We start from the raw sequence: 14645 nt of genomic DNA on the forward strand, positions 1-14645 counted from the left end.
TGCTAGTTTCAGTATCTGAATATGATTGACTCTGGTTTCACAAGTGTGTTGGGTGGCACTTTCAAAAGGAAGGAAAAAGAAAAAATAATCTAGATCTTGCTCTGTCTTCTAAAAAAGAGTCTGTATATGCATGGGGGATGGGTGTGTACCTCAAGACTTGTGATACTGCAAACCCGAGTCCAAGCATCCCTGCCCCTCCACCCCCTCCACTCTGCAGCTCTCCCCACAACCAGTCTTGTCATGTCTTTCCAGCACTGTAGTTGTACCCATGTTGGGGCTGTTACTTATAAAAGCCAAGTGAAATTAAACACATCTTCTCATACTAACTAGCATTCGAAATTTTACTCTACGCAGATTCTCTCTTCAAGAATTACTGAAGGACTCTGTAGTTCTGTGAAAATATGTAAAAGCTATAAAAAAAGGAAATGATGCTCAACTATATCTCATATGCTTTTAGTAACCTATTGTTAAAAATGTAATGGATCTTGCTTCTTTCATTTAACATAAATATTATTCACCTACTCACAACTATTTCATTAAAAATGCTTTTTGTTTCATTTTGTAAAGCTTTATCCACAATTCTTATTTCTTTAGGATAAATTCCAAGTCAAAGAACATGACTTATATCTAACGCAGAAGAAAAAGCCGGCTGTCAACCAACATTGGTTTCCCTCCTCTTGCACAGAAAATGAAATTTTCACTGTCAGACTTTCATGTGACTATATTCTGGCCAATGGGCTCTCTGGTACAGTGCTGCAGAAAAAGTTCAAAAAACTTGCATCAGGAGAGCACGTGCACCTTCTGCACCTTTCTTACTGAAATCGCTTTCCCTCCTACAGCCTTACATGAAAATGCTGCTATCTTAAGGCATGAGGTCAGAGGTCAAATTCACACACAAGAAAATCAGAAAAATTTAAAGAGCTTCAGTTCCCAACACAGAGGGCATCACACCAGACCTTGACCACCTACCAAGGCTTTTATATCAGAGAGAAATACAGGGAAATAAATATTTAAGAAAAATAAATTTAAGACACTCATTTGGGGACCAAACTTATTGTCAAAATCAACTTTCTAACTGCTTTCTAAACACTTTTTCTGCATTAACTTATACGACTCCCCTACAGTCAGTACCCTCTATTATTAGAGGAAAAAAATTAATGCAACTCTGAGGTGTAAGGTAGCATCTCTCAATTTGTACATCTGTGATTATCAATGTTATAAGTCACATGGTAAGTGCTTTCAAACCTTTCTCCATTCTCATAAAATTTGAGAAACTATAAATATTATTGTTACACTTGCTTTTTTTTCACTAAACAAATACATCATGAGTATTTCTCCACAGCAATGAACTCTAACTTCTTTAAAAAAAAAAACAACTGTATAATATTCCATGTATATATGTCATGACATCCTACCTTTCTTCTACCAATAGATACTAAAGTTATTCCATATTTGCCACCAGAGACAGTAAATATCTGCATGCACACAAACATACATACATTCACATCAATCCTTTCTCAAAAAGTCTTTGAAGAACCACTATTAAAAGACAAGCACATCCTTTTAATTTTATAGATATTACCATATCCTATCCATAAAAGTGGAAGCAATAGCTCACAGTCATTATACGAATTCATGTCCCCACATCCTTGGAGTCAAAAGAAAGGAAACTAAAAATAGGTATGCTTTCCAGCCACCATGAAAACAACAACCACCGCAACCAACAAAAAACTTAGAAAAAATTAGTTCAAATTATACTAACAGAAATTCTAGTAGGGCGGGGTCCTACGGTTGCCAAGGTAGGATACTCTTACCCACAGGAACACATAAAGTGGCAAAGGACTACTTGAGTTCTGGGAAGGGTTATAAAACAGAAGAGAGAGTTATAATAAAGGAGACTACTTCAGAACATCTGAGGAGCTCAGATAAGAGGACAGAGTACAAAGCTGGGTCAAGAGACCAGTCATCCTTTGACACTCCAGCAGTTAAGTCCATCTCTCTCCCAGATTAGGGCATAACCAACTGAAATCCACTGGACTTAAAATTTTTTCCAGAGTAGGATGACAGAAAAACCAACAAGCAAACTAGGAGGAACAATATACCTCTCTTAATGGAGAAAATGAGAACTATTATTTAAAGCAGCATAGCTGACTTGATTATCTGCAATAACAAAGTGGTGCAAAACAGTAAAAAAAAAAAAAAAAAGACAAAAATTTAAACCAAAACACTGTTTTAGAGTGTGCCACCAAAGGCAAAACTAAAAAAAGATCTTGCTTAGGGTTAAGGTATAAATTTATTGGATTTAACAGGCATATTACAACTGGAATTTGAGACAAATGTACAGCAGAAAGTATGACATGTATAAAGATACAAAGATAATCTAAAGATAACTGAGAATTAACTATGTTAACTTTATTTCATTAAATAGCCTGTCTATAATGTTCAGTTCAGTCGCTCAGTCGTGTTCGACTCTTTGCGACCCCATGAATCACAGCACGCCAGGCCTCCCTGTCCATCACCAACTCCCAGAGTTCATATCTTTAATTACAAAACTGCCTTTCAATGGTCATTATATTAATGAAGCAAATATTAAACATCAAAGTAATCACTATTTACCTTTGAGACAGTGGGCATTTTATTCTCTTTTGGAACTGTCAAGTGTTTTCTTTTCTCTTCTGATCTGTAAGTCTTTATTTCTTCTTCTCCCTTTGCAGTTCTCCATTCTTCTTGCCTACTGAAAAGAGAATTCGAAGCCACATATCCTAATTTATAATTTCCGTAACCGATTTCTCCCCAAAGGAAATGTCAGGCATCAATGTTTTCTTTTCAGATGAGGCATGTGATAAAGATTTCTGAGCTTCAATTCAGAGACTGTGAGTTCTGGACATTTAGTATTAAATGACTGGACGCCTTTCCAGTAGGAAAGAATCTGTCCACTTGAACTTGATACTACCATTTCCGCTATGGTCTTTGGCAAATAAAGTTTTAGGGTCTAGGAACAGTCACTCCTAAGTTTTAGAATCTAGGAACATTGTCAAACATTAAAAACAATTTAATTATGACAGTGTTGGGCTTATGCTGTGATAATCTTAATGTGTCACAGAGATAGTTGGAATCTTCAAACAAACAAACAGAGGCACAACACATCTTTGAGGGAGATCTACTATTAACTCCTGAAGCCCTGAAAGAACTGCATTCTCTCCAATGAAATGAAGGTCAGGCCTCAGTCCCTGAAAAAACTTCAACTCTATCCAGGTATCAAGCTGAATTTGAGGAACAGAAGTTTTGAGGAACATTAACTGTGAAGTTTAATTTCATAGAAACTGAACTCACAAGGACAAGAGAATTTTTTTAGAATTTTAATTCCTTAAAACTTCAAAGTTTCTGAACTGCAAGGGTATTTAATCTCTGAACTTTAATTTTTCCTTGGAGTTAACACAGTTGGAAGGAAGGTAATATTCAAACTTGGACGTGCCCTATAATGTTGATATTTTATTACTAGGGTGAATTAATGCTGTCATTTTATACTTAACTGCAGAACCTCTAATGCAGCTGGTTGGAGTTCTGAATGGAAATGAATGAACTTAAATCTTATGAAAAGAACAGCCTTGGATTTAATTTTGTTTTTTTTAATTAAACCTTTTATTGAGATAATTGCAGATTTATACACAGTTCTAAGAAATAATACAGAAAGGTTCCTTGTATCCTCTACCCAGTGCCCTCCAAAGGTGGTATCTTCTAAAAGTATAGTACAACATCATAACCTGGATCTGGATACTGAATATAACCCACTGATATTCAGAATCACCCAGTTTTATTCTACTCATGTGTGTGTGTGTGTGTGTGTATTTAGTTCTATCCAAGTTTACCACACGTGTAGGTTTCTATATCCATTGCCCCAGTCAAGATACAGAACATTTTCATTACCACAAAGATCTCTTGTGTGCCCTGTTAATCATCATACCCACCTTACTCTTCTTTCCTCAGCCCCTCCTCCCCATAATGTCTAGCAACAACTAGTCTGTTCTCTATCTCTATACTTTTGACATGTCAAGAGTAGTCCCTAAACAGAATAATACATTCTCGGCATAAAGCCCTCAAGATCAATCAAGATGTATATCAATAGGTTGTTTCTGTTTAATGAAGTCATATTCTATGGTGTGGATATACTATAGTTTGTTTGATTATACACTCATTGAAGGACATCTAGGGTATTCCTACGTTTTGGCTATTACGAATAAAGCTGCTGTACATTTGTGTAGAGGTTTCTGGGTTAAAATAAGTTTAATTTCTTTGGGGGTAAGTTCCCAAGAGTGCAATCAATGGATCTTGTGATAGTCTAGGTTTCTATGAAAATGCCAAACTGTTCCAGAGGGGCTGCACTGTTTTACATGCATTGCTGGTGGTAGGAAGAGTGAACCAATTTCACTGGGATGCTCTAGAAGGAAAATCCATTTTAGAATAGCCCAGTTCTATGCCTGTTTGTAATGTACACATTCTGCTCTGCATTTTAAAGAGGCAAACCACTGCCTCACATGGAGAGAAATACCGTGGCCCAGTGCTACCTGTATTGAAGTTCAGTATAAGGAAGCAAACATTCATGCAGATAAAAATTATGTTCTTCACAGCTGTATCAATAATAGAAGTAATACTCTGATTTCCTATTTTATTCTTCTGAGTTATTTTTCAAGTAGTCAGATCTGTTACTAACTGAACCCTCTTCAAACCTTAACATTATAATTAACAAGTAGACATGAATATAACTAAAAATACACTGAGTTAATTTTTAATAAGAACACCTGAGTGTATTTATCACGGGATAAAATTATGGTTCAAATTTAAACTTCAGGTGTATAATCCTAAAACTTAAAACAAATTTGAAGTATCATCCAATCAAAAAAGCATAATCAGTTTAAAAATATTTTAACTATACAATTACTCTATTAAGAACGAGATAATCCTAAAATCAAATTTGATCCTTTTTTATTATAGTACAGTATTAAAATATACAGTAAGTATTAGCTGGGGTTGAAATAGACCTCATTCATGAGTATTTCATTACTAAAGAATCAAAAGGAACTGGATATAAACTTCTCTCACAGCAATGACATTGAGACTAGGATTACATTAAATCAACATTTTTAAATTTTACATGTATACTTTTAAATGGGCTTTCCCAGTGGTTCAGCTGGTAAAGAACTCGTCTGCCAGTGCAGGAGATGCAGCAGACATGGGTTTGATTCCTGGGTTGGGAAGATTCCCTGGAGGAGGGCATGGCGCCTACTGGGCTATAGTCCATGGGGTTGCAAAGAGTCAGACATGACTGAAGCCACTGAGCACACACACACATATTTTTCAATATAAAAAAAATCAATAATAACATATCAATAAATAATGTATTTTCACTATGCCTGTGAATGACATGGTGTGAGTGATTAGTAAAATCCATAAAAAATTCAGTTGTAACAAACTTTATGAAATGTGTTTTAAGATACAATTAAGCAAGACAAACTAAAGTTCAAATATGCTACTCAGTAAAATCTCATATATTTGTTCAAGCCAAATTTATAATTTCCCCCATTCACCTTAACAACTCCTACCCCCCGTAAGTATCATTTACTTGAATCATCCTAGAAAGGGACATTTACTGAAATTTAACTTTTCTCCAGAGTCATGAATAGTTTAAAACATAAGCTCTTTTCAGATAAATTTAAGACAAATTAGAGCTGCAAAGGTACTCTGAAGACCAACTCAAAATGAATAAAAACAACTGTAGTACATCACAATTTATAACTCCCCTTACCTGGCTACACCAGATGATAGCTCAGGTACTACCACCCTTCGACTCCAAGCTACAAGATCCCGCTCTGTGGCTATTTCACTTCTTGGTGCATTACTGTGCATCTGCCGTACACCTTCGATTTGACCACTACGCCTTAGTCCTACATTAGGTGGTGAATGAACCTCTGAGGTAGAACTTGTAGAGCCTAAGAGCAAAAATTAATATAGAAAGCTCTATTTAGAGATATTTCTCCTTTGGCTTATAACAGGAAACAAACAAACCAAAAAAATAATAGGAGAAAAAAAATTCATAGGATCTTTCACATGAAACTTCATACTATGGCAGATAATCAAATCACCAAATCAGGAACTAAACCAGAAGCAAAGCTTAATGAAAACAAAATAAGGTTATTTAGTTGACCAGGTTAAGTTAATGAATCATAACTACTGACTATCTCCAAAGATGTAAAATCATTGTTTTTAAAAAATGCCCACTGTATGTTTTGGGAAAAACCATGTAAGAATTAAAAACAGACAAACCCAAGGACATTTATATTTCATAAATCTGCTTTAAATTTTCTCTAAAATTTAGTAATATACAACAATAAGGGTGGTGAGATGTTCAAGAATGTATGTGAATGTATTCCACTATCAAAGAAATTTATTCAAGAACTTTATTTGAATAAATTTATTTTTAACATTTTTCTAAGTTAAACATGTTCATTACAAGAAATTTGTAAGAACATACCTATTAAAAAACTCATTGTCCACAGTTTGAATCCTTATATTATGAATATTTTCTTAGATCATTAAATATTCTTCAAAAGCATGATTATGCTTATTTTGGCAGTCAAATAGTTCATATCATGGATTTCCTATATTTGTTAACTGTTTCTCTAGTGTTACAGGTTTAGACTGCTTTAATTTTTAAATACTGCACTTAAAATAGTCACTGCTTACCTCTACTTAAACGGCTGGTATTACTGATAGCTGCTTCACCAGAACGTCTCAGGTCTTGCTCCTGCTGTAGTCTTTGAATCATACTGTCCAGTGGGCTGATCTCCTGGTTTGCTTGCTGACTTAAAACTTGATTCAGTCCTATGTAAATCACAAAAAAGCTAAGGACACTTCAAACCATTTCATTCATCAACTTCACTTTGAGTCCAGAATTAAACACAAATTTTGCTTGAATAAAAGACTAAAAATGAGCAACTGTAAATAATAGGGGAGAGAGAGGAAAAAAAGAAAAAAAAAAAAAGGAGACATACCCCCTTCAAATTTAACTTATTAAAAATAACAATGATGACATAACTTTTACTAAGTGTTTACCATGATTCAGGTAATCAAAACCCTTACAATATCACAAGTCCATGCATTTATGCTAAGTCGCTTCAGCCGTGTCCGACTCTGTGCGACCCCATAGACGGCAGCCCACCAGGTCCTCCGTCCACAGGATTCTCCAGGCAAGAACACTGGAGTGGGTTGCCATTTCCTTTTCCACAAGTCCATAGGTATTATTAATTCCGCAAAACAAGGATTTAGTCTTAGATCTTCTTTTAAAAAAAGGCAAACCTGATTACCCACTTTCTCAAAAACCTTTACCGCTTCATTCAACAAATTTCTTATTGTCAACATAAGGAAAGTGATGAGAAAATCATCAACTCCCATTCGAATCTTCAACTAATATTAACTTTCACCCTCCAAAACAGCATCACTTTTCATTCCTATCTTGCTTTTAAACTTTTATAAGTTGATCACTTCTTAAAACAACCTTCAATGTGAATAGGCTATCTAGTCTTATTCGCTCACATCACACTATATTACTCACCTTAATAACATTCATCATGATTAACTATATATTTGTTTATAACTGTTTACAAACCTATCTCACTCCATAAGAACAAGGAATGCATTTGTTTAATTCACTACTGAATACCACAGCTTAGCAAGTGTCAGGGAAAGAGGAGATTTACAATGTATGTTGCCAAATGAATAAATGAACCAACTCATCCCATACCAAATACAGACTTACCCTATTAATCCCCAGAAGGTTATAAATAGATATAGCCCCAAATTAATAAAACCTCCAATTTTCCTTAACTATCTTACAATACTTAAGTATTATTCAAAGAACTTTTAAAAGAGTATAAAAAATCATTTTACTCATTTGTTCAAAACAATTAAAAACAAAGTTCTAGCCAATTATCCATTTTAAAAGATTTCAAAAGGAAAATTTGGATGTCTATTCAAATGATCATTTACCTGAGGAAGTTACCCCCATTTGAGGGATGAGCTGCTCCTCCCTGCAATTTTCACGACCAGGAACTAATCTCTGATACCTTGATGGATGAGGATTACCATCAACATCAACCAAAAAAGGGGGTGGCATGAGATGAGGTGCTTGCTGAGTCTGTTCATCTAATACAAAATTGTTGGCATCACGGATAAGGGGCCGATAATCACTATGAAAGAACATCTGATCTGCAATCTATAAAAAGAAAGACCCATAAGCAATTGGACAAAGAAAAATTTATCATTATAGATTTCTAATGGAAAGCAAACATTTAAATATAAATCATGGCATTAGCCAATATAAAAGAATAATATTTTCTAGAATTGTAAATAAATATTTATCTGTACTTTCTGCATTAAATCTTATGATTAGAAAAGTAGATACTATGAATTTTCCCTTGAACAGGAAGAGATTATATTCATAAAAAACATTAAAAGTAACATAAATTTAGTATTTTACAATGAAAAATCAATTTATTCTTTGAATTAAACTTTTCAATGAAACCAAACTAATACAATTTAAGAAAATCCATAAGTATACAGTAAACATGGTTTATATAATGATATTAAAAACTAACATCTCTAAAATTTCTGAAATAAAAATTCATACCTAACACATCTAACTTCAAAATTTTATCATTTAATTTGGAATTCCTTAAACCTGAACTTCCATTTTAATTATAACATTTTAAACAACTCTACCACAAATAAACAATTTAAATCTTTTAGTCACTAATCTCAGAGAAGAGCTTTAATATTTTTTAAAAATTAGCTACCATAAAAGTAGGCCATACATTTTTTGAGAACTACATAAAAGCCACAGAAATTGTACCCAGATAAATGCATATTATCCACATAAAACATTTTACATAATTTCAACAAATCCCTCTATGAACATCTCCCATATACATATATATATATAAGATATATTTTATATATCCCAACCTAAGAACTGCTACCTAGATTTTTCTAGCTGGCTAAGTAAAAAGTTATTTTTTCTGAAATATAAAAGTTATAACTTCCCTCCATGAAATACAACCCCTAAACATCTATGGATTTAAAAGCAAGCAAACAAACAAACAATTATAAGGAGCAGATATATAGAGGCATCATCATACTCTACCTTGTCATATTTGCTACTGGAGCCAAAGCCAAAAATTAAAAGATGTCCATGAGAGTCTGTGCATGCAAAATGCTGACCATCAGGAGAGCATTTGCAGTCAAATACTGCACCATGTCCTTGGCCTTCAATCTGAAATGTATTTAACCAACAATCAGAAAACTGCCATTAAAATATAAAGAACTGATTGGTGACTATTGTTACTAAAATTCTATGGTAAAAGAAATATAAGTATATATCCTATTGAAGTAAAGATAAAACACAGTATAGTACAAAATTTGTGAATATTCATGAAAAGTGCCAGATTAAAAGCCTCGAAAACCAATGTATTAGCTTTATCCATAGACCAGACACAAGTCAGGAAATAGAACACCACCATTCTCCCCCACCCATAGAATTCTGCTTCATGTCTTTAACCCAGATTTAAAATGCAATTGCACCTTACAGTCCATCTTATCTGTATTTAATCAAGCTGTTTCAGCAAAGGCTGACAATGTGGAGTAACTGTAGTGATTTTTGTAACTCTTGAAGTAATAGCCAGAGATCACTGCTCACAAGACACTAAATTTTTCTTTTTGGTAATAAATTCCCTGGATGGTCTGACCCATTTTTTAAATGGTGAATTTCAAAGGTTAAAGAAAAGGTTTTTTTTACCTGATAATTGTTTTCTGTTTTCCAGTTCCATTAATCCAGAACGAATGGGTTTCTCCCTGCAACCTGTCAATCAAACAGAGGTGGCCAATCACCACTCTGAATTTTTTGCTCTCAGTGCTTCTTCAGACTATGTTCCAGTTGAAAACTTCTTTAGCAGTGTTCTGAAAGAGTAAAAATTCTACCCTATCTAAAGCACATCTAGGGACTGAATTTCAGAAAACAACTAAAATAGGGAGTTGACTCCCTAACAAATAACAACTAAGGATGATTTTCAACAAATGTGACTGGATTTCTGGATTAGCAGAATCGGAACACACACACATTATCAGGTAAGAAATACCTCCTCTCTGTTCCGGTATCCACTGATCTAGAACAAATTGCGTTTTATTAGTTATAACTTTTCCCAAAATCACAGTAAATGCTTGGAAAAGAGAGAAGTGGTAATTTTCTGTAGTGTTAAAAATATGGCATAGGGATGAATGTATAGTTCACCAGGTACAGAATGAAATTAAAACTCAGAAGAATAGTTGACTTCTCAAGGAAGAATAGTTGACTTCTCGAGGCAAGTTTGCATTCTGGTCAAAAAGAGAAAATGTTCTAAGAGGAAGGGCTCTGCCTAAGAAGTTTCCATAGTACAACAAACAGGTTTACCTCAAAAAGAAAACTGGTTTTTCCTCTGGCTTGTTGAAAAGAAAGAATGAGGTGCTTACTAATGCTGTTTTAAATGGTGATAATAATGGAAAAGCAATAACTTGCCTTAAAATTTAATCACATGAAAGACACTTGGTGAAACAATGTGTCTAATACACTAAAAGATATACATGAAAGCAAGAAAATGAATGAGTGAAACAGGATCATTTCCTGGTTGTGAAGAATCCTGGAGGATAAGATAACAAAGGAAGGAACTGATTCCAACTCTTAATTTTTTTTTATTTTTATTTAGTAAATGGTACAAAGCACAATGCCATAAACATTAACAGTTAAAATTTCACCAAATGAAAAAATACTATAGAATACACAGTTGTAAAAAGCTGCTGCTGCTGCTGCTGCTAAGTCACTTCAGTCGTGTCCGACTCTGTGTGACCCCATAGACGGAAGCCCACCAGGCTCCCCCGTCCCTGGGATTCTCCAGGCAAGAACACTGGAGTGGGTTGCCATTTCCTTCTCCAACGTGTGAAAGTGAAGTCGCTCAGTCGTGTCCGACCTTTAGCGACCCCACGGACTGCAGCCTACCAGGCTCCTCCATCCATGGGATTTTCTAGGCAAGAGTACTGGAGTGGCTTGCCATTGCCTTCTCCGTGTAAAAAGCTACCTACATTAAATTATTTTACAACTGCCTCAAGCTGCAAAAAGAAAAAAACCCCAATACCATACCTAAGTTATCCCTCTCTCAAAAGAATGCCATGTATGTTATAAACCATGAGCACCCCATCAAACGACGGGAACTGCTTTTGTAATTCATATATATATGACTGTATCACTTTGCTATACACCTGAAACAAACACAACACTGTAAATAAATATAGTACAATATAAAATAAAAATAAGTAACAGACCTTTGGGGCTTTACACTGAGTTAGCCCCAACTAACTTTAAAGCCCCAACTCTACTTTAAAACTATTCAAAACTGAGAAAGAGAAGAACTACTTCTCCAAATCAACCTAAGTGTGTTAGTAGCCAGACAGCTTTGCATTTTCTAAAACATGAAAGGCTACAAGTATAACTGTCAGGATTCACATCTCTATTTTTCAGTGCTGTCTATGGAAATAAAACATTACAGGAACTGTTACAAATGAATAACCGATCACATGAATAAAGTTTACCTCTAAATAGAATTTTACATAAGAAAATCAAGACCAAAGAATTAAAACTGTCTTGACCATGTGTTGTGATATTTTATTTACCTCAGTTCCCTCAAAATTTCATAAAAGACAAACAAAAAACAAACCAAAAACCCCAACTACTTTATAAATCTTACATAATAAATGCTTCCAATTCTAAGTATGCAGTAGAACAGAGGAAGGAAAAGATCTGCAAGTCTGACTCAGCAATGCTAAAGAATATCTGGCAGACACTTCTAAGTATAGCATCCTTCATATAATGTTTAGGCAATCCTGCTCTACATTTTCCTCTTGGGGTACGTGGAGGGAAGTTGTCACAAGGATTAATTAACCCTATATCCATGATCTCTACCAATGTTTACAGTTAGCATAGATCTCTAAAAGAATACTTGGGAGAGGTGAACTTTCAAAAAAGGAAAGAAAAAATAGCAATCCTATTGAAAATCACTGTTTTCTTATACAGTAACAAACGCCATTTTAAATATGGCACAATGGTACTGATTTTCTTGGGATAAGCCATCTGTATAACTGCAGAGTTATGGAGAATATGAAATTGTATTTCAAAAGTACATTATTTGGATTAACTATTCACTAAAGAAAATAGCAGATCTGCTCTACTTACAAACCAATTAGAAAAGATGCCCATCACCACCTTATTTAAAATGCCAAATTTATCTTTAGAAAAAGGTCCTCAGATAATAAACAGTCCTAACTACAAAATGCAGTCTAGGCTTTCTAGTTGATACAAAGCAGGAAAATATTTTCCTATATAATTAAATAGGGCTTTCCCAGGTGGTGCAGTGGTTAAGGAAGCCACCTGCCAACGCAGGAGACAAAAGAGATGTGGGTTTGATCCCTGGGTTTGGAAGAATCTCTGAGGAGGAAATGGCAAACCACTCCAGTACTCTTGCCTGGGAAATTCCACTGATAAAGAAGCCTGGCAGGCTACAGTCCATGGGCTCGCAAAAGAGCTGGACATGATGGAGCACACACATATACATATTTAACTAAATATACCCTAGCATTTTTATGATTTATGCTATGATTAACTATGCCAACCACAAAAAATAGTTCAATACTTCTCTTTGAAAAGAAATCTTTTTCAGATTCTTCTTAAACCAAGGTCAGAATATGTATGATTAAGAATACTTAAAGAAAATATTTAATAATGAAGGCAGTGTTTGAATATGCATGTTTAACTAGAAATCAATGAGACTTGCACGCAAAAATGAAATGGAAGAAAATAAATATCCTCTCTATTCATATTAAAGCTATAAAATTAAATGAAGCTATATTATGCATCAACTATACTTCAATTAAAAAATATATTTAGGAAATAAAGTTAATGAACCTATCATAAAATTAAATGCTCAATAGGAGTAAGTCAACATAAAATTTAATATTATATATAACTTATTCTAGTACTTATAACCATGCTCTAATAAGTTTAAAAACAGAACTAGAAAAAAAAAACACCAAATTTTCAACATAAGTGAAGTTTAGATGAACTATTCCCCTAATAATATCAAGCATGCTTGCTACACACTATTTGGGACATATGTAAACAAAGACCACACAATAAAACTCATACTTACTAAATCACAATAAAGAAAGCTGAGAAAATCAATGAGACAATGTTTACTTATTAATGCAAAAACTTAAAAGAATAGGAGTTGAATAAAAAATAGAAAAATATATTCAGTTAACTATGATAAGGATATTTTGTTCTGTTTTTTTAAAGTAAAAGATGAAAAGACCAGAAGTTAAAATGACTCCTTTGTAGGAAAATTCTCATACTGACTGAAGAATTCTAGAATTATTTCCAAGAAATGAGCAGCACAATTTTGTTAGAGGCTTATATTCAACTTGGAAAAAATTAAATCAATACAAAAACTTACGAATTAAAAGCTTTGATGATAGAACTGTCATATTTAATGAAGAATGTTGTTGTTTTAGTTGCTAAGTCGTGTCTGACTCTTTTGCAACACCTGGACGGTAGCCCTCCATGCTCCTCTGTCCATGGGATTTCCCAGGCAAGAATATTGGAATGGGTGGGTTGCCATTTCCTTCTCCAGGGGATCATCCTGTCCCAGGGATCGAACCCAAGTCTCCTGCATGGACAGGTGGATTCTTACCACTGAGTTAACAGGAAGCCCTTAATGAAGAATACTAATACCCTTTTCAAGGCAGAATACAATCCAGAACTTCTAATATAATTCTTGTGAAGTAGAAAGATGAATACTTAAAAGGAGACAGAAGAGTGAGGCCCAAGAATGAAAACACCTCTCCTCTAGTAATGGGTTCATCACTTAGTATCTCTAGGAAATGACAGAGATCATTTAAATGATCACTAGAGTCCTACCCAATTCTAAAATCCTTTACACCTAATTTTTAAGAAGCCTTTTGGAAGAATTAGATAACCTGGAAATGAGATATGCTAAAAGCATCATGATGCAGACTAAAATTACAGGGTCTAGGTTACATCAACTGTGAGGAACACACACAGAGATGATACAAGAAGTATGAATTCCTAAAGGAACTCAATCAGGACGGTTAAAATATGGGCTTTCTTAGGCAGAATCATCTTCTTAATGGAATCACCCCAAGTCTATGACCAGGGTCAATTTATGGGTGGCTCAGATGGTAAAGAATCCGCCTGCAATGCAGGAGACCCAGGTTCGATCCCCGGGTTGGGAAGATCCCTTGTAGAAGTGAATGGCTACCCACTCTAGTACTTCCCTCATAGCTCAGTTGGAAAAGAATCTGCTTGCAATGCAGGAGACCTGGGTTCAATTCCTGGGTTGGGAAGATCCCCTGGAGAAGGAAATGTCAATCCACTCCAGTATTCTTGCCCAGAAAATCCCATGGACAGAAGAGCCTGGCAGACTCCAGTCCACAGGGTCCAGAGAGTCAGATACAACTGAGCGACTAACATTTTCACTTTAAAATATATCATT

At 34.7% G+C, this 14645-nt stretch overlaps 1 protein-coding gene across 5 annotated transcripts in view; it reads right to left on the reverse strand.

Annotated features, from left to right (window-relative positions):
* Window positions 1-14645, reverse strand: part of PHIP (PHIP subunit of CUL4-Ring ligase complex) — a 124323-nt gene that overhangs the window by 46742 nt on the left and 62936 nt on the right. For 4 of the 5 annotated variants that reach the window (XM_055433709.2, XM_055433708.2, XM_055433707.2 and 1 more), the window contains exons 16-20: window positions 9197-9325; window positions 8044-8269; window positions 6742-6879; window positions 5804-5987; window positions 2617-2734 (exon numbers count right to left, since the gene is read on the reverse strand). In XM_055433709.2, coding sequence (XP_055289684.1) covers window positions 2617-2734; window positions 5804-5987; window positions 6742-6879; window positions 8044-8269; window positions 9197-9325 — 795 coding nt within the window. The remainder of the gene's footprint in view (window positions 1-2616; window positions 2735-5803; window positions 5988-6741; window positions 6880-8043; window positions 8270-9196; window positions 9326-14645) is intronic. The other variant, XM_055433706.2, reaches the window with a different exon arrangement.

The sequence above is a fragment of the Moschus berezovskii genome, chromosome 10 (genome assembly GCF_049115385.1).
Source record: "Moschus berezovskii isolate FMDL1 chromosome 10, NW_MosBer_1.0, whole genome shotgun sequence".
Classification (NCBI taxonomy): Eukaryota; Metazoa; Chordata; class Mammalia; order Artiodactyla; family Moschidae; genus Moschus; species Moschus berezovskii.